General features: G+C 38.7%; 1 protein-coding gene across 1 annotated transcript in view; it reads right to left on the minus strand.

Annotated features, from left to right (window-relative positions):
• The window catches only part of Stk26 (serine/threonine kinase 26), a 67,783-nt gene extending 42,244 nt beyond the window's left edge, over nt 1-25,539 (minus strand). The window contains exons 1-2 of the mRNA XM_004634493.2: nt 25,377-25,539; nt 25,124-25,277 (exon numbers count right to left, since the gene is read on the minus strand). Of these exons, the coding sequence (XP_004634550.1) occupies nt 25,124-25,165 (42 nt within the window). The 5' untranslated portion in view covers nt 25,166-25,277; nt 25,377-25,539. The remainder of the gene's footprint in view (nt 1-25,123; nt 25,278-25,376) is intronic.
• Nucleotides 25,540-27,561: the final 2,022 nt, after the last annotated feature.

Consider the following 27,561-nt stretch of genomic DNA (forward strand, 5'->3'; position numbering starts at 1 on the left):
TAAAGCAAGACTTATGTAATAAGAGTTGTAGCTTTTGGGTCTGATAAGGTCAGTCAATTAATGTGCTTTCTCTATCAGAGAAAACTGTAACCTAGAAAGGGTTATATACTGTTCAATTATGTAACACAATTAACTAGTAGCAAACTAGTTTAATTAGTAGTAAGGTCTATATTTCCTGACTCTTATTACATGTTTAACATTCACTCACTACAGCTTGAGTGAGTGAGATTATTTGTAAACTTAAACTATTTATTTGTAAACTTAAACTATGCTCGTTTTGCTATAAAACAAAAATTATTTCCATCACAGACCTATGACATACTGTCTAATGTTTATTTGGTAACATCTCAACATTTAAGTTGAAAAATTTGAAACAGTTTAAATCAGACTTTCTCATTCTCCCAGTGATAGATTTCTTTTATTTTTAAAAACTGATTGGTAAAACTCCAAATGTTTTTCCTGTTGAAGAACATATATTTCAGAATAATTAAATCTAGGTAACTGACATATTTGTTACCTCACATAATCATCAAACACATAACTTCTATTCACTTAGAATTTTTTCTTTTTTCTTTTTTGGTGGGACCAGGGATTGAACTCAGGCCCTTGAGCTTGCCAGGGAAGCACTTATTCCACTGAGCCATCTCCCTGGCTCCCCCCCAAACTCATATTGAGACTTTTTTCTTGGTGGAACTGGGGATTGAACTTTGTAGTTGCGAGGCAAGCGCTTATTGTACTGAGCCATTTCCCTGGCCCCTCACTTAGAAGGTTTTAAGACTAAAATATGTTGTTGGTAACTCTATTTATTTATTTATTTTTTTTGGCGGAATCAGGGATTGAACTCAGGCCCCTGCACTTGCCAGGCAAGCGCTTATTCCACTGAACCATCTCCCTGGCTCCTATTGTTGGCAACTGTAGTCATCATATGATACAATAGAGATCTTGAAATTGTTCCTGCAGTTTAACTAAAATTTTGTATCTTTGCCCAATCATTTGTCAAAACACGGAAGAACCTGGAGGACACTGTGTCAAGTGAAACAAGCTAAAGACAGGAGCACAAGTACTGTATGCTGTTGTTCATATGTGGAATCAAAAAAAGTTGATCTCCTAGAACTGGAGAGTAGAACAGTGGTTACCAAGGGCTGAGGTACTTAGTGGTGTCCCAGTGTGGAGTGTGGCATGAATGTAAGGGAGATGTTGGCCTAAATAATATAATTTCAGATAATTTTTGAATCAATATGAAATTGACTGATCCCTGTACCACCACATATTTCACATCAAAATCTTAAAGATTTTCTGTATATCATCTTGACTCTTTGTCAAGGTTACTATATGTAGTCCATTTTTCCCAAGTCAGTAATGTGCTGTAACTGGCCAGGCTGTTCAGGATGGGAGGCACAATTGCAATGGAATCCAACATGAGGAAGCCAACTGTTCCAATTCCAACACTGTCAGAAAGTTTTAGATTTCAGTAACCTTTAATACTAATATTTTCAGTTTTATTCATTAAAAAAATCAATAAATTTTTCTAAGAATAAAAATAACATTTAACACCAGTTGTTACTTTTGTGATAGGCTTTATGTAGACTAGAATTGTTCAAGCAAACATGAATACTCATACTCTTAATAATAAGAATAAAACAAATTCCTCATAATTTTTTAAAATTCTACAAGAATGTGATGATAACAGAGTATCTCTCTACTTTTCACAACCTCATATTCATATAATAAATATGTGATACAATTATATGAAATCCTTAAGAGACCTCCATGATCTATATCTCTGGAGCAAAATACAGTATGTTGCATATGACAGAATAATAATGAATATAAAAACTAAGCATGTCTGTATATGTTTCAAATTAGACATGACGTACATGGCCTGAGAGCAGATATTCCATTAGGTGGTCATTTGTGTAAATTCATAATTCCATGTTTGGAAGTGCTCAAAATATGTAACTAATAGTATAAAAGAAAATACTTTTTTTTTTTTTTCGAACCAGGGATTGAACTCAGGCCCTTGCGCTTGCCAGGGAAGCACTTATTCTACTCAGCTATCTCCCTGGCCTAGTATAAAAGAAAATGTTTTATTTATTTATTTTTTTTCAAAGTTTTATTGATAAACAGATAGCAATGAGACAGTTTCAAATCAAATCGGAAGTACAGTTTCAACAAATAATACACTGCATATATTCTTCTTAGTGGTTAATTGCTGTACAAGATGCGGACTTGTTTTTAGTTTACTTATTTTTATAATGTACTCACATTTTTGTCTCTCTCAAAGGTTAATATAACTTGCCATTGTAGCATAAAGTAGCAGTCAAACTGTCACATTTTACATGTGTGTAATGAGATGAACGAAATGTAGTCAGCAATGCAGCTGTAACAACCATGGGTTTGCATGTGGTCATCAGAGACCATGCCAATAACACACACTTGGGACCCTTTCATTAGCCACTCACCAGAAAGGCCATTCTGAGATGAATGAGGCCAGCGCGACAACCCTTTACCTTAATGGCAAAACATGAAGTCAAAGGTTTCACAGTGTTGTTTGGTACTCTGAAGGCAACCATTTAAACTTTCAGCAATATTGTACATAGCAATAAGAAAAATGTGTTCATAAAGCAGAAAGAAGATTAAATTTATAAGTACTTATTCATCTCCCTTTATTTTATTATTCCTATTTTTAAATGCATCTCATTAGGAAGAATACTAAGACTGCAAATATTTTAGTAAAGGGTAACTTCATTACATTTATTACAAAAGATTTTGACATAGCTGCAAGAATAGCACAGCAGTTTGAGGAGTTTCTCTTGATTAGTAATTTTGAGTCTACTTCATCTTAAGAACAAAAGAATAATTGATAATGTTCCTTCATCATAATTCCTCCTCCTCAAGGGATAAGAGTGTCCTGTGCCTCTTAACTTCCATTTTCTCTTTACAGTGAAGCAAGGAGGACACATTCTGCGATGTGAAGAACACAGTTCTTTGCATATGTTTGTAAGATGCTTCAGTTCATACTGAGGTAAAGAAGAACGAGACATTTCTTTGATTCTATTGTCACTTTACTGTACACCACATTTTTCTAAAGAGATATCATGCAGCATGGAGAATAAATTTAACCACACTTTCACAGTGTTAGAAATCCTCAGGCGGGAAACAATTTCATAATATGCAGCATTTTTATTAGCTATATTTCCTGGGTATGAAGGTCGTTACATTCCTGTTATTTTAAGTGAGAGTTGAAATGGCAGATTATGTTGTTCAACCAGATAAAGCACCCCTGGATCTAAGACCATTTAAGTAAAAGGAAATAACTAAGTTTGGACTAACTATAAGATCTTATTATGTTTTCTTAAAACCTTTTAATTAGATGCTTAAACAATCCTGCAGAGGATCACATGCTTCTCTCAATAAACCAAAAGGTAAAGTTATTATCATAATACATGCTGGATGTACTTCCATTGCATCGTTGAGCTCATTTCTCTCTGTCGTTTCAGCTATTCCATAAGAAAAAGGCTGTCTGGCTCCTTTAAGTATCGAGGAGGAAGAGAGAACAGAGAGGTCAGGCAAAATTGGCTTCATTTTGCCTAGCCTGGAAATTATAAGAAATCAGCAATTAAACATTAGCTTCCCCATCTGTGTAATGAGGGAGAGCAGTAGACTGGATGATCTTTAAATTCTTTGCTGTTCTGAAGCTGTATGAATCTGAGCAATTTCAGAAGCCAGCCCCCTTGGACTGCCCCCTTTTTCACTTGCAGTCACCAACACCAGTTTTGAACCATAAGCTAGAGGATGAACTCATACCTACCACACAACCAGTTCTATCACAGCACACAGTGGCCGAGGTGAAAAGTATATCCAGTCCTGTTTTGCCAGTACAAAAATCAAAATCGCTAGTAAATTGCATTCAAGACACAACTCTGAAGTTGTGAAGTGAGCCCAGAAAACCAGGACCGACACAGAGTGGTAAAGTGAGTCAGTCTCCAGACACTTTGGGTCTCCTCACTCTGGCCACATCCTATTATGCAAGACAGATGGTCCCTAAGGGAGTAGAGCAGAGCTAGGAGCAGAACAGGTACAAGACTGAAGGTCCTATTAGTCTTCCTCTAATTGTGAAATATGCTCATCCAGAAAGTATTCAGAAGGTAACATAGTTACACTCAACCATGAGCACAGCTTAAAGAGTCAACAAAACAAAGTGCCCATAGGGAAAATTCCAGGAGTATTTTTGTATATCTCAAGCCCAAAACTTCAGGAGGTAATAGCCTCAGTACACAAATTTAAATGCAATGCTCCACCAGGGAATGACTCTATTTCCTTATCTTTGGGCTTTTGACTGGAGCCATTTTCTCAATCTACAATATCCTGCTTTTCTTTCTCCATTTCAGTATATCCCTTCAGCCTTTAAACTGATAAAAAAAAAACAAACACACAAACCATCTTCCCAATCCCCTAGGGATTCATTGCTTCATCCTCGGACTCCCATTACCCTTTACCTAAGCCCAGTACAGTACACATTTTACTAAGCTCACACTACCTTTCATTGCCATAATGGTCCTGTTTTCAATAGTAACTTCATTAAGAAGAATGCTGGGTACCAGGGACACTCACAGTGCCCTTTACAGTATTTTATACACTATAACCTGCCATGGCTTGCAGGGTGTTTACCTGGGAACTTGCTACAGAAAATTTCTTTGGCCCAGGGGTATCCTTTAATTTGCAATTTGATTTTTGACTTTTCCTACAGGGGACATTACATTCAATAAGTGAAAGGATATTAGAATGGGTATGAAATTTTGCACTAATCCATATTCTCATATGTGATTAACATAATAAAAGTTTTCCAAAAGTTTGAGTTTCTTATTTCAATGGGAGAGTTGATTAGGTTGCAAAACAGCAGTTCTTGAGATAATATGAAGCTGTACACACAAAGAAGAACTGGTAGCAAAAAACAATTTGAAAAAAGAACTGGTAGGAACCACACACACAAGGACGCATATCAGGCGTATCTGCCGATCAGCTACTGAAAGCACAGCTGCTAACTCGTGACTACGGCATGCCCTGGAGTTGTCTTGGAGTTTATAGTCAAGATCAGTAGCCTCCAAAGGCCACAAGACGCAGTATCACTTTTGCACACCCCTTTTAATTTAATTGAGCTAGACACACACATAGAAACGTACGATTCAACCAGGGTCAGGTTTAACCATGAAAAATAATGTTAAAATTACAGGAACTATTACTGAGTAGGCAGGATAAATATATATATATATATATATATATATATATATATATATGTGTGTGTGTGTGTGTGTGTGTGTGTGTGTGTAGAGAGAGAGAGAGAGAGAGAGAGAGAGAGAGAGAGAGAGAGAAAGAGAGAGAGAGAGAGCGCCTGGATTGATAATAAGCCCTAACTATAAAATATTCATTTGGAAAGGGGAACAAGGCCATACAATGAAAGGGAGACAAGATTCTGTTAACATACAAATGATAAAACAGGTATCCTAATTTATTCAGGCCATTATTTAATCAAACCCACACAGGGCACTTTAAAGTGATGGACAGTAAGAGCCTCATTTATGTTATCCCTGGAAGAGGTAAAACAAAAGGATGTCATTCTAGTACTTTCAGAAATAGGCACCTTTGGTTAGAATCTAAGTCAGTGACTGTTAGAGCAAATATCGAACTATCATGGGTAATGTTACGGTGAATCTTTAGCACACTTATTAAAATGCATTGGATTAAAACAAAATTGATTTCCTCACTGCCTATCTTCCTTTTAGATGCAGAACTCCAATTAAAATCAATAGGTTTGAAGCTTGTAAGCACAGCACTAAATTATTAACACCATGAGTTCTTTTAGAAAATTAACACTGATTGAAAAAGTGGAATTTTACATAGACTTACCTTTTCATTCTTAATGAGAAAGTGGCTATAGAATAATTTTCCTCCAACATTTTCCTCTTTAATCAAATCTATACTCTGAATGAATTTAATCAAAGAGTGTTTGCAAGGAGTTACCCAATAGAATCTCAGGACTCCAGAAAATTATCTCTCGGGTCCTGCAGGCTTTAACATCCTGTGATCACAAGAAAATGATACTGGTAACATGATGGTGTCAACAGCAAATGATTTTCATCTTGGCAAGCACTAAAAATGATGCTGAGAGAGATTGTGCTGAAAGCATGCTCTCTAATACATTCAACAATCTGTTTTATATTTCCGCAAAGTGAAAAACATCATCAGAGTGTATGTTGACGTATACATATGTGTGTACGGCCATGAAAATGCTTATTGTTATCTTATAACCTCTGAAAAAAGATTTGCAGCACATCAGTAAATAAAAACGCACTCAGAAAATAAGTGATATGGTGCTTGTGTTTATGTAAAGCAGTTATGCCTGAACACCGGAGCTGAGAAGAATTGCTACAAATGAGCAGAAACATTAGCGCTGCGCTGCGAATACGATGCTGGCAACTTGCATGAAAAGGCAGCTTACATCAACAAGAGGGAGGTTGGCTGAATTTCTGCATCCTTAATGATGATTTTATTATTCTTCTTTCCTTTGCATAAGGAATGCCATTCATTTTTAAAGCTCCATGTACGATAATATTTATATTTTCCTGAAGAATTGTGACTTAGAAAAATTCGACTTTTATTGTAAATTAATTTCTTCTGAAAGTTCTCCAAAATGTTTTGAACAGAAATTTTACAAACTTGTCTCCAGCCCACCCCCTATTGCATTGTTCTCCTACTCAAAAGCATTACGTACGAATAGCCTAATCTCCCTCCCCCCAGGTACAGGTCCATCAGTTTTTACACCCACTGATCTATGCCCACATTGCTGCAATCTGTACATATGACCAAAGTGCAATTTAAACATCTGTCAAATTAAATGTCCAAATAAAGGAAGAAATGCTCCTGAGTTATGAGGTATTTGCTGTAAGAGTTAAATCTTTAATTTTAACAAATATTATAACCAAAGCAATTTTCACGTTTTCTAGACAGACATGACAAATATATACCAATATAAATACAAACTATTTTGCTGGTTGAAATTTATACTCCCTGTCTATTTTGCAATCAACTTGCCAAAGTAGTAATTCTTCAATTAGGATAATCAAATTCTAGTAGCACATTTGCATACATATATGAAACCTGATTTTTTCCTTCAAAAAAAAATCTATAAAGTTTATTTAGAACATTTAAGGAGCAGGATGGGATGGTTTTAGAACTGGATGTAACACTTATAAAATACTTATCTTTTTGGATTTTTTAATAAGTGATTTCTAGCTGGGTTGGGAGGTGAAGTGGGCAATGACAAATAAATAACCTCAGGATGGAGACAATGACAAAGTTCCTTAATTAGTTCCTGACTTGCTGTCACCAAAACAAGCTTGAGGAGTAAGTCAAAGTAATTAAAATGCTTTGAGCAGTGCCTTCCCAAAAAGACCTGCGATCTACAACTTGAGCTGACTTGTGCCCTATCGTTTTCTGTCCCAACCAGAGAGAAAGTACCCTTCACTCAAACATTCCCTGCAGACCACCCCAAAAGGACTTAAAAAGCATTTTGAAAACTACAACTATAGAACTTCCTTTTTCATTTCTTGCCTTGACTAATTTCTTGCCCTCCTTCTCTTTCCCTTCTTCATACCCAGCCTTGAAGCCAGCTCAGCTCCACAGCAGTGCCCTGTCCTGACAGTCGCTGCACTCTGGCTTGCCCCATCTTTCCTCAGAATTTCTGGTCCAGCTGCTAGGGAGGCACTGACAGCTTTCAGCAGATGAGTGATAAAATAAATGCTGCGTTTCAGGTAACTCCATCATGTCTTCGCACAGCCCCGAGTCTACTTAGTGACAAAGGCCAGAATGGCATGATAAAATAAGGCATGATTTCTGACACGTTCTGGGGAACAGCCGCTGATAAAACTTCATGATTAACTAAACACGGAGAGAAGGGAAATCAGAAGCAAGGTATAAATAATGCCTGCTGCTTGGTTCTTCTGCTGATAATTTTGTCATTTACCAATACATGTTTTATGGCTGCTGGCACCTCCCCCACTAAATCAAGTAGTTAAGTGGCATTTGATAGAGCCTGATTATTCTGCATGCTATGATCTAATAATTTTAATGCATTTTTTGATTAAGTATTATTCTTCTTGCTGCTGACGGGGTACCTGAGATGTTAATTGTAGGATGAAGACACTTATTCAGTACAAGGAGGAAACAAATGTGATTATATCTGACACTTAGTACTCACTATTCATTTCCCTCCTCTAATAGATATGGCTGTTTAATTTGAAATACTGATAAAAGCAATTAATGTTCGCTCTTTCCCTTCTGGAAATTCCTTTGCGAAACATATCCACTTTTCTTTCTCTAGAAACTAAGAAAAATATTAAAACGCAACCAGACGAAAACACATGCACAGTGTGCATCATTCATCAGCATTACCAATTCAATTTTTATCTAATTCAGTGGTTAAAATTTATCTTTAGAAAACAACCAAAAATATCTCTATACATTTATTACAATCAGGGTTCTTTCCTTGATTTTATTACTAGAATAATAGGACCAGTATGCAGATTCATTGCTCCATGAAAGAGAAAAACTTCTATTTTCATAATATGTCCCAATCTCAGTGAAATTACTAAAACTGTCTTTTGGATTGGCAAATCTCAGTGGAGAGTAAGGTCTTAGGGTACTAGTTCGCAAACTTCTCAGTAAAGTGCCAGAAAATAAATATTCTATGATTTGTGAATTGAATAGAGTCTGCAGACTCTGAATGGCACGTATTCTTCTTTTAGAACCATTAATCTAAAAAGTGAAACACACATGTGTGTGCACACACACGCATGCACACAAGTACAAACGTACACACGCATTCTGACAGGTCACATACAAACAGTCATCAAGCAGAACTGAGTCCTTGTTTTGCCTTGCTAACTGCTGCCGCAAGGAATCCACTGTATGAAATAAATGATCTGCTCTCTAATGCACCTCAAACGGGTCTTAGTTATATCACCTTATTAGGAGAGTTAGAAAAGAACAACTCACATCATTTTCCTGGTTTTATGGTTCACATGAAGAAGCTCGATTGGAAAAGATGCATTAGAGTAATAAAGCTCCAAAAACAGTACTAAACAGGGTGGTGGAGACTGTTACTTTCAAAAGTATAAGCATTCAAATTTATTTCAAGGGATAATAAAAAAAAGCCAAAACTTCACAAACTTGCCTCTTGTCTGAAGCATAAGGCACACACTATAGTCTTAATACATCTTAGTAGAAAATTATGCATAGTCAATAAGTAATAGCACATTTATTGCTTCATCTAATTAAAAATTTGTGTGGAACAGGCACTCAACCCCTTTGATATACAAATAGTTATGTATGTCTTACTTTTGCAAATAATAACCAAGTCCTAATTCTTTACTACGAGCTCCAAAGCATTTTACAGACCACCTATGCAATCCCCTCACTTTACATTACAAGAAATATTTGCAGGCATTATTTCACAGTACAGAGGGACAGAATACAGTGTATTCTTCATCTTAGTTCCCAGGGAGCAATGACTTAGAACTCTGTCATAGGGGATTAAATACTTAAGCTTTGGGAACATTTGGGCATATTAAATAAGGATATTCTTTCACAACGAGCATATCACTTTTTTTCAGTTAAAAGAGTCGTTTTAAAAAGCCTAAAACTGTGCCTTATGTCTCAATCAGGATCGCCCTTTACACCATAATTTCATGACACACTGCTGTCAAAAACTATACACAGAGTAATCCAATTAAAATGCTTCTCGTTACGCAGACTGGCCCAGAACCCAGGCATGTAGATGGACAACCAGAGAGAGTCATCTCTATCCTACAAGTTAAAGAGGGCTGCAGCCCCCAGAAGAAATCGGTGGTTTTGTTCTGTTTTCCTTTTTTTCCCTCAAAGTAAGCAGGCATATATATCTTTTAACGCCTGAAAATTTAAAATCAGTAAAGCAAACAACACAGTATTTAGTATCTGTAAGTTTTCTTAGAAAAAGTAATTGGACTACGAGCACTTAGAACTCTTAGCCAAAACATAAATCAAACAGTGCTAAAAACTCATTAGATAAACCTATTTTAAAGTAAACCTGAGATCTATTTGCTCCTGAAATGCTCCGAAGAACTATTTTCCTCAAGGGAGACCTTTAATGCCAGAGCCTACTGGAAAATAACAATGAAGTTAGATCTAGTCATTTGAAAGTTAATCTCCTGTTTTGCCTTCCCTCCCCACAAAACAGCAGTTCCAATTAGCCAAATAAAATCCAAAGCATATTCTGGCATTTTCCTTGTTAATAAAAAGTACTCCGTCAGCTACAGAGGGGAAGAAAAGGCCACCCAAAATGACTTCAGTTGTCTAGAAACAATTTGTTGAATCAAATACACATAGCACCAAACCTGCATATCTTAAATAAAAAAGCAGCTGAAATAACCATCCCCTCTTCCCTGATTGTTCACAGGCTTTTTCCCAACCAAAAAGATTCTTTACATTTTCTTGCCATAACAAATTAATTATGCAAATGTAACTTTCATCACAGAAGTCAAAAGCAACAACAAAGAAATGAATTACTATTACCTCCCCAATTTCTTTTTCTGTTACCTTTTTCTCCTCTCTGCAGAAAGTAGAGAAATTTCCCATTCTAAAAAAATACAGAATTCTTAATCTTTAAAGCAAAAGACTACTTTTCCTTTCGTTGGAATTACTGTCTTTCTGTTCTTCCAGAGTCCAATACCTTTTCCCTCACCTACATTTTCTGTTTGCTCAGAGGCAGCAGTAATCCTGTGGTACCAGGAAATTCTACCTTCCCTAAGCAGGGTTTACATCGCAGCCTCCAAAAACGATGCCTGAACCTCAGCAGATAGAAGATCCATAGCAACAGCGGTAATAGTTTCTTTTTTTTTTTTTCCCACTTGCTATTACCAGAAATCACAGTCCAAAAAGACGACCATGGAGGTGTCACTTATGCTAAAACCTCAAAATTGATTCATTATTTAACTAGTTGAGTCCCACCTTTTCATTGTATGTGCCCTTTGGGAAGCATGTAACAGAATAAAAAAGATCTTTCAGTGACAGGCACCATTTTTCATAGAGATAAATAGTTCAAAAGAAAAAAAGCAGCTCTCTGGATACAAGATTTTGTTTGTCAGTGAAACAAGCTCTGATGCCTGGCCCCTTCCATTCCCTATCACCTCAGAATCTATAGTTTGAAGTACCTATTACAAATTGAGCTGCAACATAATAGTTTAGACAACGATGACAAGTTTCAGTTAACTAGAAGTCATTTATATCCTGTCCAATATCACTGATTTTACTAACAGGTAAACAGATTTATATTTACCAATGGCAGTTCTTTTGTTAGTGATTGTATGAGACTGTTGCAGGAGAGAAATTAGGCAGAGAATCGGAAATTGTGATAAATGTAAACCTATGCAATGTTCAGTTCAATTCTAAATCACTAAAACTGCTTAACACTAGTATTGAATTTCATTAAAAGTCATTTCCCATGATCTGCTCTCTGTATGGAATAGACTACCAAGTTCAATTTCTTTAAGAATAACAGGAGTTTAAATATCAAAGGCAGAAAGAAGTAGCCAGGATAAAAGTGCAACATGTGTTACAATGAATGTGCAATGTGTAAAAAACTCTGATAACCTTAATTAAGCTGTAGTTATAGGGATATATACACGTTTGCCTTAAATATTTAAAATGAGGTGAAGAATTTGACATATTTATTCTATTTTTTCATGCAATGAAAATATTTAGCAGCCCCATGAGTATCAGCTTTACTGAATATATAATTTCACAGCAAAATTACTGACTTCCTTTTTATATGAAGACCTGCTTAAATAACAATAGAAAGTTATGTTTTTTCTGCTTCTGCAACTTAGTGAACATCCACTGCTTTATTCATTTTTATTTTGACAATACATATTTTTTCTTTTTGAGAACAGTTTTGCCTACAACTGGTACAGCTGCAAATGTGGAGCCAGAGTTTTGGGAAAAGATAAGTGTTTTCAGATGTAAAATAAACTTCTGGTGAAGCACAACACAGCACCCATACCAACATTCGTCCACCTATCCATCTATACATCCTTTTGAACAGCAAAAACTTAATCTACCACTTATATGAGTTAGAATACACGAAAAGAGAACACTACCAGGAAAGTGTGAGGTATAAGGTAAACACATACGACTTTTCACATTTAAATTTTGCTATCTAAAGGTGGGGGAAGTCAACTAGTAAGTTGTTCCAATAATAATTAAACATGGTTTAAAATAATTCTAAGAGGACATTTCAGTACATGCTCTTGATCTTCATTGATGGCAAGTGTTTAATCCTCAGGCATGGATTCATTTTTGGTGGTTATGTTCATTTCAGAAATTAAAAACTGATCTAGGTACAAGGCTGGGGAATCAGGTGGGTAATCAGTTTCACACACATTGTTTGGTGTTGGCAAACTCATTAAATATTTGCATCTCCTATTTTCATTTCTAATCCTTTGTTTGAACTAAACTAAGTTTTCCCACAAGGTACCAGCTGGCAAATACTAATATATTAATCTAACAGGTATAGGGAATATTTTAGAAAGCAGAGAGGCCATTTACGCGGCAGCTGGATATTTCTTTAATGATTCAGAATTAACTTTCTCTCCTGTCCACGAATTTACATAAGGAACCCAAAGTTCCCTTTGGAATGTCATAATTGTGAATATAGGTTTTATATATAATAGTAGCCAAAATGCACTTATTCCAGTTTGCTTGATTTGGGGGATGTGGGTAGTGGATGTGTGATGGAGGACAATAACAGGGGGAAGAGACTTTGAATACTAAGAAAAACTCAGTAAGATGTGAAGATTGAAAAAGTTTAGAAAATCTCTAACTTGGGGAAATGCTGTCACTTATTAGCATTTCTGACACTGACATTTTACTTATTTTAGTCAAGCTGCATTTTTGTCACTGTATACATAAATAGAATTCATGTTCTTAGTAGGCATTTACATTTGGAGATAAAAAGCATTTACTAAGTTGTGTACTACAGAAAACACTTAACCAAACTAAACACAATATCAGAATTTTAAACAAAGTCTGTCATCTAAGAGTTGTCTTTTTTTGTTTTTTCTTTTGTGGAACTGGGGATTGAACTCATGCCCTTGCGCTTGCCAGGGAAGCGCTTATTCCACTGAGCCATCTCCCCAGCCCCAGTCATCTAAGAGTTTTATCCAAATATATGTAACAATATTAAAATATTAAACCAATAAATAAAAACTGAAGTAGTTCACTATACACATTGGCCAATGACAAATACATAATAAAAAGAATAGGCATTTGTTGTCTAAATTGCAAATATATCTCAATCAAGGTAGACAGAAGCCATGGGTGAAAGATTTGAAAACTGTAAAATTTGAAATTAAGTGGAATTCAGCTTCTTCGATGGATAATTGGAAATCTTATTATTTCCATCTCTCACAATTTCATCTACTACCTATACCCACAAAGGACTCAGTTTTCCTCTACTCTCCTGAACAAACACAATCCTAATTGCTTCTTTTTGAGCGTGTAGCTAGCTCTTCAAATTCAACATTTTTGAAACTGAACTTCTATCTGACTCTTTACCCTCCCTTCCCATATCTCCTTTCTCATATTCAATTAGTCCTCAAGGTCTGCTTAAGTCTTCTCTGAGAGGTGCTCAAATTGGTCTTCAAACCAGACAAGCAGCTTGCAAACCGTTAGGTGTTCACACTCCCAGGCTCTACCTCAGACTTGTACAATTAGATACTCTGGGGATAGGGTCTGCATTTCCACAAGAGCTCCAGGTGGCTCTTACCCAGGTTCAAATTTGACCAGCACTACCCTGGATCAAATGTTACCAGCTAAAACCTCTATCTAACCTTTGTCTATCTCCAACCCAGTCCGAGTTTTTCTAGCCTTCTAAAATCTTCCAAAACAAACAAACAAACAAACAGCATTGTTTCTGTCATTCCACTATCTTGCTGAAAAACTCACTACCAACTGAACACAGAATTAATGTCTCTCTCTAGCAAATTCACTCTCTTCCGCAGCCTGGTCAAATCATAGCTCCTGCCAATAGGCACTAACCGCAAACTTGTCAAATAGAAAGAACCTGCAGTGTGCCTTCTGTCTTTTTTCTCCTGTTTGTCTTCCCCCCTTTTTCAATGAACTGTTGATGGCCACCCTACCTAGAAGCAAGGGTGTGCATTGACAAACACAAGGCCCTCGCATCAAGGAAGTTTATAATTGGTAGCTTCCTCGGAAGTCCAACTTTCCTGTGATATTTCCGTAGCAGTCTACATCATTCTTGCTCCACACTAAGATTTCTAAACATGGGTCTAGTAACTTTAGTTGTAGAATAAGCATTAGTGAGTTCAAAGATTGTAGTATAAATTTTGTTTTCTAAAAGATAGGCATCAAATCTTATGCCCTACTCAAAATCTTCTAAACTTTGATAAGAATTTTTTAGGCTAAAATTTGCTCAGTTGCAAAAGCTACAACTCTTGTTGCACAGGTCCTGCTTTACCTTGGTCTTAACCATCCAGCAGAAAAGGATAAAAACGAAATATAAGAAGTAAAGCCATGCTGTTATGTTGAGCTATAGGGGACTCAGGTCAACAATTTATGATATTGCCAGTGAAGCGGAAGACTCAATATTATTATGGATTACTGGACTCTTTTAGAATATTTTGCTGAGTTTACACACCTATAATATTCAATAACGGAACTTAACAAAAAGAAAAAGGGGATACAGATGATGTCCATTTTGTATCTGTGTATTCCAAATGGTTAGGACATATATATAGTTGCATTCTCTTAATGAATAGAGTGATTTGTTCTAATGGTGTTTGTAAATAGGATATCATGTCCGCATCTTGTACAGCAATTAAGCACTAGGAAGAATGTATGCAATGTGTTAATTATTGAAACTGTCCTATCAATTTGCTTTGAAACTGTCTCATTGCTATTTGTTTCTCAATAAAATTATAGAAAAAAATCGCTCAGTTGTTTCATGAAGGCTTAGTAGCAAAAGCATTAAATGTCTTCCAACTTGGGATAGCCCAACATACAATCATTTACCAACAAGCACATATGAAGGTTTGGAGCTAAATTCAAATAAAAGAGTTCAACTAAACCGGTGTGGCAGTGCACCCCTGTAATTCCAGGACTTGGGAGGTTCAATCAAGAGGATCACTGCGAGTTGGAGAGCAGCCTATGGGCTACAAAAAGTGAGCACACAGCCAGCCCAAACTGCACAGTAAGACCCTGTCTCAAAAATAAAATAAAAATAAGATTTAAACTAAAACTAGGGAAGCAAACAGAACCCTACCTAATAAATTTGCTCAGTATGCTTGCCATAGAGTCAATAGCATTGGAAAGCATTCATTTGAAATATACTTCCTTTCCTAAGGCTGCCTGCCACACTGACTAGGATCTCTTTAACTACAAGAGGTCAAAGTTCTATTTTCTAGCACTGTACTTAGTAGCATGTGTGCATGCTCTCCTGATTGTTTTCCTTTGTGCTATGGTTAAAGTTAAGGCAGGTAGCAGGAAATTGAGAACAGGGAGTCTAGAAACTTTCCCAGCTCTAGTGGGCAGCAATAATGAGACCGAGGCTTTGTAAAGAACTTGAACTTCTCCTTCTCCTTCTCCTTCTCCTTCTCCTTCTCCTTCTCCTTCTCCTTCTCCTTCTCCTTCTCCTCCTTTTTTTTTTTTTTTTTGTATTTAGGACAGGGTCTACAGGGTCTCACTGCATAGATCGGACTCATAGTATTCCTCCTGTATTCAGCCTCCCAAACGTTGCACGCTACCATGTCCAGTCTCTATCACTTTCTCAGCACGCCCTGGGGGCGGGGCAGGCACTAAATGCCCTGGATTCCACCTAAGCAAGCGCTTTAATCTGCTGAGTTATCTGGCCAGCCTGGGAAGAACTTCTGACTTAATAGTTCCTATTGGCTCAGGTACTCCAAGTTTTCCTGCAATAGAAACAATTTACACCCCACCTGATTATATGTGCTGCCCATTCTCCCCATCTGCTCCTGCTCTATTATTTATTCTAGACTTCATCAAACAGTTAAGCCTAGCTTAATATGTATATTGTAAAATGATATGTCCCAGAGCCAATGGTTTAATGAAAAGGTTTAAGAGGAAGGATGGATAGGAAAAGGCACTAACACAGCAGGTCAAACGTGCATTTTCAAAGAAAAATGTGAGTGCTTCTAGATGTCCTTCAAGCATTTCCTCCACCTGTGAAAAATTCACTCCTAAGATTATGTTACCAGGCACTACTGAAACCTGGTAGAATAATTCTCCACTATGCTTAGAAATGTCCTACCACATCTAGCATGCTATGCATTTCAAATCTAGTGAAATTTTATTAAGTTGATACTGGAAAGCTGTTTCTATAATTCAGAGCAACTGTTATTCTTTGACTAGGCACCCTATTAGTGTATAACAAACAAACTGAAAAAAAAAGTGATGGTTGATTTGAACCCAACTTATTTTGGTCCTTTGTATTTTAACTTAATAGGGCTTTACAGACATCCCACCCCCAGTTTTTCTTTAAAAGTGAACAGAAGGGCTGGCAAGACAGCTCAGAAGACTAAGCACCTGCTTAGCAAGTGCAGAGACCAGGGTTTGATACCTGGAACCACATGCTGTACCACGGCAGGCCCCACTCCTGAGCGCACTGAGCTGGTAAGAGACCAGGTGTGGTGGTGCACACCTGTAATCCCAGTGCTGGGGAGGCTAAAAACAGGGGATCACTATGAGTCTGAGCTGCGTAGCTAGACCTTGTACCAAATACATTTTAAAAAGTAAACAGGAGAGAGGAAAACATATCACCACCACATAATATGTTGTAAGAGCGACAAAAAAGTTGACAGTTTTTCTGTGAGCATATTTTGTTTTTTGTTTTTGAGCCAGGGTCTTGCTATGTAGTTCAGACTGACCTTGAACTTACTGTGCAGCCCAAGCTAGCCTCTATCATGCGGGGATCACCTGCCTCAGCCTCCTCCTGAGCACTGGAACTACAGGTATGTGCCACCATCCTGGCTTCTATAAACAATTTTTGAGAAAAATGCAAAAACAGGATGCCTTGGGTTTCTCAACAATGTATTTTGGAAGTTACTGATCAAAAGGGGAGAAATGGGACATTTTTAAAAAGTTAATTAGAATATCTTCAACTCTTTCAGGTAAGCCTCCTATAATTTTGTTTGTTTAATGTATATGGTACAGGGTCTCACTACCGAGATCAGATTTGCTTATGTTTTAACCTCCCCAGCGCTGGGATTATGGTTGTGTGCCACCACGCCTGGTCTCATCTGGAAGCTCAGCACACCCCAGGGGCGAGAACAGTGCAGCATGTGATGTTAGGGATTGAACCCCGGTCCCCGTGCTTTCTTAAGGAGGAGTTTAGTCCACTGAGCTATCTCGGTGGCCCTAAGCCTCCTATAATTTGGTTTACTTTGAGGCTCAAGAAGTATAAAACAAATTTTTTTTCTGTTTTTTTTTTCAGTATGTCCAAAACTATGCCTTATTAATGGCTAATCTGAAATCGTAGGGGTAGGAATTGTTCTAATCCATGATCTTATGATAAAAGAAGGAAAAGGAAGGCCAGGAAGCTGCTGTTAGAGGAATTCTGAAACAAGTCCAGAAAAGGATGAATTCTCAGTAGTACCCTGTAGTTTTACCCAGTATAGTACCTTTGATAAGCAACAGAGTGGGGACAGAAATAGAGAAGGACAGGATCTGCTTCGTACATAGGTTTCTTTGTGTCCCTGCACATGCACGTCAGGAATTTGTCTGAGACATTAGTAGTCTGGCACAGAGACAACCATGAGGGTCATAGAGTCGGCTAGCAATCTGCTGATAGTCTTATATATAAATCCAATTGGAAGGCATTTTCCTACACAATCACTCTTTCTATTTCATAAGGTTGCTGAGAGGAATTAGTTAATATCTTTGATAAATATTTGACTTGGATGAACATTAATTCTAAAATGTGGTCCTTATCATATGCACCATAGTCTAAAATACCAGGTGATCAAGTAAAGAATGTATCTAAGATGGGGGTGAAAATTTTAGTTGTGTGTATTTCATAGATTTTTGCTTTTAAAGAGTTATTTCAGGGCCAGGGAGATAGCTCAGTAGAAAAAGTGCCTGCCTGGCAAGCGCAGGGTCTTGAGTTCAATCCTGGTACCGCAAAAAAAAAAAAAAAAAAAAAAAAAAAGACAAAACAAAAAGTTTTGGGCCAGCCAAATAGTTTAGTGGATTAAAGCACCTGCAGGTGCCAGGGGTTCAATCCACCCCCGGGACGTGCTGAGACTTCGAGTGAGACTGGGCATGGAGGCACATGCTCATAACCCCAGTAGTTGGGAGGCTGTAAACAGGTGAATCACTACGAGGCCAATCTAGTAGTAACACCCTGAACACCCTGTAGACACTTCCCTAAAATTAAAGAAAAAAAAAGGGTTATGTCATGGCATTCCTCAGGAAACATTTTATATGTGCCTTTGGTGGAGATCTTTTGAATCCTAGTATGAGAAATGCAAAGAATTTGTTGCAGCATGTCTAAGAATAGCATTAATTTTTTTCTTCTAACTCCACTTTTAGCAACAAATAAAGCCAGTTAAATTACCAACCTTTCAGAAGATAGCAGTGGGTCATAAACTATTATCATGATTTCTGAAATGCTATTAGATTGCCATTTCGTTAAGGCATTATTCCCTATAAAATGTGAATATCACCGGGAGAGTTTGAACACTCAGCTATTGATAAAAAAGCATCTTAATACAGATGAAATCATCCTACTCTAATATGATGGCTGGGACAGGAAAATAAAGAAATTTGAAAAATTCATTTGCTTAGGAGGGAGGGGTAGGTCAGAGAGAAGGATCAACAGATAAGTAGATCCTAATCAGCAGGGGACCTGGAGGGCCCAAAGGAGAGTACAACTGGGAGGAAGGAGAAAAAGAAAAGAGATGAAGCCAGAAGAGTCTGTTTCTCCCAATTTATCTGAAACTAGCCCTTCTTATTAAGAAAGAAATGAAGCTGGCTTTCCTCAAAAGTCTTGAAAAACAGGGAATGAGAACCCCAATGTTTGGACACTTGACTACTTCACAAATAGAGTCTATACTGTACACACTTCATTTAACCTTCTGGACCTGCAGAATTTAAGCATAACACAACATATCTGAAGAAAATCTTTTAAAAGTTAGAAAAGTCATCTACAATACATTTACTAACCAAACACACCCACATATAATTCCTATGTAATGGGATAAATGGTACTAAAATATATGGTTCCTGCCTTTAAGAAATTTATAATCTAATGTTGGAAATTTGTATAGTGTATATGTACAAAATCTAAGGCATATATAATTCAATAGTGTATTCTATCTGTTGTCTGCTGCCAACAATAGATATAATAAATGCCTAGAAACAAAGAGATTTATACAGCCTGAAACTTTCAGAGAAGGTTTATGGAGAAAGTAAGATGATTACCTTCAAAATCAGGTAGACTCTTGCTAAGCAGTGATAATCAATTATGACTGGCAAGTTAGAGCAAAAGGGATTTCTTGTTGGGAAATAGTGAGAACTAAGTGTAGCTCTGTAGAAAGTAGCCAAATCACAGGAAGTGTGGAAAGCTAGGCAGAGGGTTTGGGACATAACTGAGGAGAGGGGGAATTGTGATAAAGTTTCAATACAAAAATGTGGGTTACCAAGCAAGAAAGAGATGAGATAATAACAGTATTTTGTGCGATTAGCCTAGCATTGTTTTGCAGGATGAGCTATCCATAGACACCGTAACACCTTTTATAAAGGAGCTCAAAATACACTCCACAGATGATAGTTAATTCATCAAAATAACCTCTCATTGAGTCAGAGGAAATGCAGCATTTATTATTTCCAATTTTGTAGATAATTTGCTCAAGGTCACTAAATAAATGAAAGGGAAAATAGAAAATATGGCATCACAATGTTCAATGGCTCCTCGGATCAGCTAAATTATATTCTCTCATTTTCTATGACTCAAGCAGAAGAGGTACATGATGCACCTTTGGTCTGAAGGGCCGGCCTCATTATTGTTGCAAACACAAATTCTACCGTACCAATTCCTGTTTATGCTTCCCTACAGCCCCCAGGCCCTAGTTTCAAACCACCCACCTTTCCATGCTAATACTTGGCTTGAATTACTTTGTTCCATCTGGTTTTAGGCCATTATTATTAGCATATTCAACACCTCTGCATCAACCAAACAACAACAGGGGCAGTGCTTTGAGTCCAGCAATTCAAGGTTATGCTTTCCACCTGAAACTGCAAATCACAGTTGTCCCTTAGGAAGGTGTGAGGGAGTTGAGAAGTCCATATTGGAGTATTCTGGTACTAAAAAAGAGTTCCTTCTCCACTTGAGGTTTCTCATTGACAGTTAGTATTCTCCCCAGTTAGCTCCCTCTTTATCTTGACACATTTTCACATCCTTCCATGCATCTTAAAGCTGTATTTCCAAGGGCCGGGGAGATGGCTCAGCAGAATAAGCGCTTGCCTGGCAAGCACAAGGGCCTGAGTTCAATCCCTGGTTCCGCAACAATAACAAAAAGTCACATTTCGTGTATGTGTGTATGTATGTATTTAAAGGCAGGGTCTGGTTATGTAGTTCAAGCTGGCCTTGAACTCACTATATAGCTTAATCTAGACTGCAGTTTACTGTCTCAGCTTCCCTAGTGCTCAGATTACAGGCATGCTCCGCGTACCTTCCTCTTCTAAAACCTGTTTTTCCTATCTCATGAGCACCCTCACCTCTGCATATTTTTCTGGTATTATGACTCTCCCTTCTTGTCCTTCATTTTCAAGTAAAATGCCTCACATATATAGTAGTACATACTCAATAAGTATCTGATGATTGGCTAAAGGTTCTGGTCTATATCTCCGACAATTTGTTGGAGATTTTTACTGTGCCATCCCTACATTCCCTCAAACTTCAAAGGTGTAAAACACAAATCACAATCTTCCCAGTCTTTTGGGTTTTCCTCATTACATTCCAATTTTCTGCAAATTCTCGATTCTCCCAGTTTACCATAGGCAATACCACAAAGACTTTGATTCCTTCTTCTGTAACTAGCTAATTATTAAGTCTGGTAGTTTTGCTTTCTTCATAGAACTAGGCCTATGGTGTCAAAGTATTGTCCACTGCATCGCTAGCTATGCTCGTACCACTAAAATAGTTCCTGTAGGGCTGGGGAAATAACTCAGCACCATAAGAACTTGCTTTGCAAATGCAAGGTCCTAAATTTGATCCCCGGTACAAATAACAACAACAACAATAATAACACAATAGCCTCTGTAAATTGAACTATCTTAAATCTCTGGTTCATGTATTCATCCAATACTGAGTTGTTGCTTCTTATATATAACTTTGTTCACTGAGTAAACTTTACTCAGAAATGTTTAAAGGATAGTTTAAACCTCAAAATCATTTCCTAACTTTCAAAGGCCACTCTAATCTAGACTGGATCAAGCTTTTTGATCTTAACTCCTATTATTTCTCTAGAGAATTCTTCATTATGGCCCAAATGATTTTGTCTCACTCTCCGACTACATATATGCTTCCAAATGATGGATAGACTTTCCTACATATCCACATAGTCCTTGGTTCAGGGCATTTTCCTGCTTGGAAATAACCTCCCAAATACAGATACACACAGTACTTTGGGATCAGCATATCTACTTGAAGCCTTTAACTCTTCTAGTCAGAAACTTCCATTGTACTTACAGTACGTTTGTAAAATTGACATTATTTAATATTTCAATGCGAGCTTTAACAACCCAACAAGATTTTTAATACTTTTATGACATATCTTTCTCAGAGCCGATTTCTAGGCTTATCGAGGCAAGGCAATATAGTCTACCACTTAGTTAAAAGTCTTCAATAGTCTTCATTAATTCTAAAATGTTATTTTCACTCATATCTCAAATAACAAACATTGTGCAATTTTGCCACTTTGATCATATTTAAAGATATACAAAAGCAAAGTTTAAAATTTCTTAGCAAGAACTTTAAAAGTCTTTAAGGAGAGGCAGCATAAAGCTTAACATATATCACTTAGTACTCTTAGTATAATTACCTTTACTTTGTCATGTAAACTTTATGAAAAATACAAAAATCAATTTAAAACACCTGTCTTCACAAAAACTAATACAAGTTTTAAGAGGAAATATCTTAAACTTTTATGCATTTTTATGACTGAAACAGAGAAGAAAAAACAGGTTTTAAATCATTAAAGAGTAAATATTTTGGTGGAAAGAAATAAGTTTATTGGTTTATTTTTTTCACATGTATTTTAAAGATTGTTCAAGAGTTCAGCTCCTGGAACATTCCTTTAGCTATATACCAAAGAAGTAAACACAAATTAAGTCCAAAAATGTCATACTCTCGACATTTAGTGTAATAAGGCAAAAATGTTCATTACCACAATATTAAGAAATATCAACAATATTAGTCTGAGTAACAAATTCATAAAGAGTTTGAATTGGACTAAATCCTAGGTTTTCTTTCTTCACTCTAAGTTTCTGTTCTATTTTAAACTAGTGGCAACAGAAATTTCTTTGTTTGAAAGTCAGGAATGTTAAGGTCTTAAGTGATAGAACAGGTAGCTCAGCTTCTACTTCATGTCTGTCCTCGGAGGGAGCAAAACATTGCGGATAAAGTAATTTTGTTTTTATTCCTGGAAAAATCTTTTTTTGGTGAGTTTCATAAGTCATAAAATAAACTGTCAAAAAATTATAGTTACACTTTCCCCGATTGGTGTATATTCTACACTACAAATTAATTTCAAGAACACATGGCTTATTCAAGTTTTCTTACTGCTTTAAAACCCAAAAGTTGCTCCTAATTCTGATACAACTGCAGGAGAATTTTACTTGCTCATCATGTATTTCTACAGCTCATGTGCAATATTTTTGCAAAATATAAAAGAAATCTAGGCTCAAGAGCCACACTGCATGCCACTGAATTTATTTTTAGGATAATGCACATTTTCAACTATGGAAAAAGTTGTGATGCACCAACTGCTTAAGAACTATATGTAGAAAGAAAATGGAAATTTTGTCATTCACTCCTTCTTCATGAAATTACTTTAAAATGGAGCGAATGACAGAGTCATCTTTCTCTGTTAATACTTGACATGTTTGCTCCACTCAAATTAAGTTTGACAACATAATCACAACTTTTGGAGGGCATAAAACGAAAAGCAAATTTTTAAACTTAAAATCTATGATTCACAGTCTAAGCTAACTTAATTAAGTTTGAAATATTCAAGAATAGCCAACTCCAATAACAAAGCAGGGAACAGCAATAGGAAATACTGAACAGCAAACAGTTCCTAGGCCATAGAAAGCAAATCAAGTCAAGACAAATGAAATAAAGACCAGAAACTATTTTCTCCTCAGCACACACAGTTCCCCAGAATCACGAACTGGACAACCCAGCAGGAGGCAAGGCAGAAGCACCACATGCAGGCACGCGTGCACACACAAAGGAGACAGGAGCTTGGGGACCCTCAGCTGACTGAAAGGAGAGCTCGGTGGGAAATTTTCACTTTTTTTCAGACCAAACTGAGTGAAACTGCAGTCAGTGTTGCAAACTTCCAATTCTCTAGATTCAAAGGGAAAACTGAATGAATGGGGCTTGGGACAGGGAGTGGGGAGGCAGGGATGGAGCAGGGAGAGTGCGGGGGGGGGGGGAGTCTGAGACACTTTGCAAAGCCTAAACACACTAACCTTAAAAAAAAACTCTTAGCTATTTCTTATTTCATATTTCTTTCTCCAGTCTCTAATTTTTTTTTTTGTTAAATATATACGGACTTCTTGGGGGCTTAACCTAGACTTGCCCTAAACCCAGCTTCAAAGGCCTGGCCCTGGCCCTCAGGAAGAGCCAGGAATGACTCTGGGGGGAGAAGGGTTAAAATATCACTTCTGTGATCACATCTAAAATGAGAGCAATGGCGAAAGGCAAAGATGAACTCCATGAGTCCATAAGTAAATTGAGAGCACAATCTACAGGGCTTTGATCTTTTTCCACTAGAAACAGAAACTATGTACTGTATTCTCGACATTTTTTGTTCCCTTGATAAAAGTTTGTTTTTACATTTTTAGACCATGTGGGATGCGGGCTTTGGTGTTCTGAGCCTCTGACCTGTTCCGGAATTGGCTTGTTAAGGTACCTAGCAAAGGAAAAACTAAAATGTGAATGTTTTTAAAAGTTAGATTTGGATAAAATTTAGCAGATAGTGTGAAACGCAGTCAATTAAAAATGTAACGACATAAAAAAAAAGGCTCTCCACATGGCTTTTCTTTAATAAAATGAAAATACAGTCAGGGAGGACGGTGCAGTTTAGAACTTGATTAAGAACTTGGGTCCTGTTTAGTAGTCCCTGTCCTGAACAAAAAGCTTCTCTTAACCAATGTGTGGATCTTATGGGAAAAGGGGTGGTGGGAGGTCAGCAGGACCCTGCATCTCTTCTGTCACTACCAGATGGGCCAGGTGGGGGAGCGAGCTAGAACTTTGCCCTTTAGAAGCAGTTCTAAAGGGGAAAAAGAAGTCACCTCGCCCTGCGCACGGAGGAAGAGTTTAATCAATGCCACCTCCACCCCCTCTGCTGCTTCCGCCAGAACTTGTGTGTATGTTGTCAGGGGCAGACTGGCGTTCATTCCACGATTTCCAAGACATATCCATCTCTTCCAAGTTAAGTCCCCCTGTCCTGGTCCCCAACTTGGCAGTGCTCAGCAGGCGCAGGTGTCTATTTTTATTACGCACCCCCCCGTGACCGCCCCACGCGCGCAAGCCCCATCTAGCCGCGCGCCCCAGTCCCTTCCTGCCTACCGCTCGGAACACGAGCTACAGGAGTCACAGACTCCAGGAAACTCCGAGCCCTACTTGCAGGTCACCTGGCCACAGGGTGGCCGGCTCACCCTTCAGGGGAGCCCTGGAACCGCCCCTCCTTGCTGGTACCCAGAGCGGGGCGCGCGAGGGGTTCCGGAGAAGTCACGTGGGCGACCGAGGAGGCCTCGGCTAGCTCACCTGCATCCCGGGCACTTGGACAGCCACCGATGAGTGGGCCATGAAGGCGACCGCTGCTCCCTCCGCACTGCCTCGGTGGCGGTGGCTCCTTGGGCTCAGCAGGCTCCTCCTCCAGGGGTAGCTCGGCGGCCCTCAGAAGCTTTTCGATCCGGGCCTGGAAGAACACACACAAGTGGGGTTACTGGGTTGCTCTGGCCAGCCGCAGGTTGAGAGGTGGGCGGTTCACCTCGCGGCTCTCCCGGACTCAGTCTACCTTTCTGGCGCCCGCCCGCTGCTGGGACCGCCGCCTCCTCAGTCGCTCCTCTTCCTGAACGCAGGGCGCTGTGTGTGGCAGTGGCTGGGACCTGGGCTCGAGTGATGCCGCTCGTCTGCGCCTCGCCGCTTTAGGAAGAGGAGGTGGAGGCACCCAAGCAACCCGCCCGCTAGCCCGGCCTGGGAGGCGGTTGGGGGCGGTTCCGCCGCTGGCCCTGCCTCCGCCCCGGCAGCCGGGAGGCGTCAGGGGAGCTGAGGCAGCGGGGTTTGGCTAAGGCAGGAGCCCGAGAAGAGGGAGACTCTCTAGGCACGCAGAGGTAAAACTCCACACTGGGAGACCAGGAGCATGGCTCGGCCTGCAAAGTGAGCAGAAGAGTTTGGAAGATCCCAGGGGCGTGAGGGCTTCTCAAAACCCGGCCACGTTGCAGGCATGCAGCCTCTGAGACACGTTCACTTGAAAATTGGGAAGCGTTGAAAGTTTCTTGGGCTCCCCCACGTGACCCTGCACAGGGCCACAGAGAGCTTCCAAGTTAGTAGACAGTGTCCCCCCTTCCTGTCTGTACAGCCTGGACAACACCCCTTGGCAATCTACTGCCTCTCCTTCTGATTCTTCGCCCCCAAAACGCTTCAGGAGACTTTAAGGGAGGCCATCCCTACCTTTTGGTGATCAGTTGGAAGACTGCCAGGCTGACGCTTCTCTCCACAAGTTCCGCACTTGTGAAGCAGAGGAGACTCAGAAAACTGGTAATCTATGGTTAAGGAAATTAAGGAGGATAACAGAGGTCAAAAAAATGAGATTAGATGATTAGCAGTGTGTGGAACTGAAGTCAGCATACACAGCGGTGGTTTCCAACTCCCTGACGCCCTTCAAGTTCCACTCCTGGAACTCCTGTGAGTGTACTCTACTAAGAACTATAGTGACAACTGTAGTCATACCAGGCAAAGAATTTCCATAATGAAGGCACCTCTGTGGACACAAAGAGGTTAATCATATTTTTAAAAAGTAAATTCCAAGTACCAGTGTGAGATGAAATTCCTTACCTGGCAGTTAGGGTACTGTGTACCCAAAATATGGGGGTTGGGCGGCTTTGGTAAATAATAAATGCACTTCCTTTCACACTTTACAGAGAATATTATTTTGTAAATCTTTTATTTATTTATGTATTTGGCACAGGGTCTCACTACGCAGCTTGGACTCATAGTGATTCTCCTGTCTCATCCTGCCCAGCGCTGGCATTACAGGTGTGCGCCACCAATCCGATTTCAGTGGCCAGCAAGGCTTGGGGGACTGGCCTAGCATGCAGTAACAGATCAAAACTGGGTCCTTGCACTTTCCAGGCAGGGACTTGGAGCACCAAGCACCAAGAGACTTGGAGCACCCGGCTCTGCAGAGATTATTATTATTGTCAATATCATTGTTACTAATGTATATCATTTTTTGTGACTCGGCCGTGAAGTGTTTTATATGTTACCTTATTAAATTTGATAAGACTCTTCTGGGGTCATACTGATTTTTCCCACTTTACAGTGGAAGAAAAAGGCTCAGTGAGGTAAATAATCTGACGTACCTATAAATGGGGTTCACACTTGTAATCCTAGCTGCTTTGGGAGGCTGAGGCAGAAGGAGCCTTGCCTAGGTAACTGAACAAGGCCTTGTCTTAAAATACAAAATGAAAACGGTGGGCACATAACACAGTACAAAGGCCCTGAGCTCAAATCCTAGAATAGCTAGGAATTCAAATATAGGTCCCACTGATTGATGATCAACTCATTATTTTCCTACCATATGGCTTCTGTTTGTTTTTAAAGATGATAAAGGACGTAATTGCATTTTCTTTACTCCTGCTTCCCAAGTCCAGGCTTTCATGATTGCTAGCTTTATGGTACACCCCAGTCTAGTGTCTGTGTCCCACTAGCCCAGCTCACTCTTAATACCAGAAACCTGCAGAGCCACCCACACTCTGATGCCCATAGAAATGTCCTGGGGTTCTTTTCAAAGTTCAGGTCTTGATCTCACAAGCTTGGAGTGAGTCCAAGATACTGCATTGCCACCAACCTCCCAGTGCTGAGAAGACAGATCTTTAGATCACACACAGCTAGCAAGGATCTGAATCAGGCACCTTCCCTTAAGGCCTTCCTTGGGTGGGTGGGTCCATTGAAGGAACATCCCAGTTGCTCCAAGCACT

Source organism: Octodon degus, unplaced genomic scaffold, assembly GCF_000260255.1.
Source record: "Octodon degus isolate 3935 unplaced genomic scaffold, OctDeg1.0 scaffold00063, whole genome shotgun sequence".
Lineage (NCBI taxonomy): Eukaryota > Metazoa > Chordata > Mammalia > Rodentia > Octodontidae > Octodon > Octodon degus.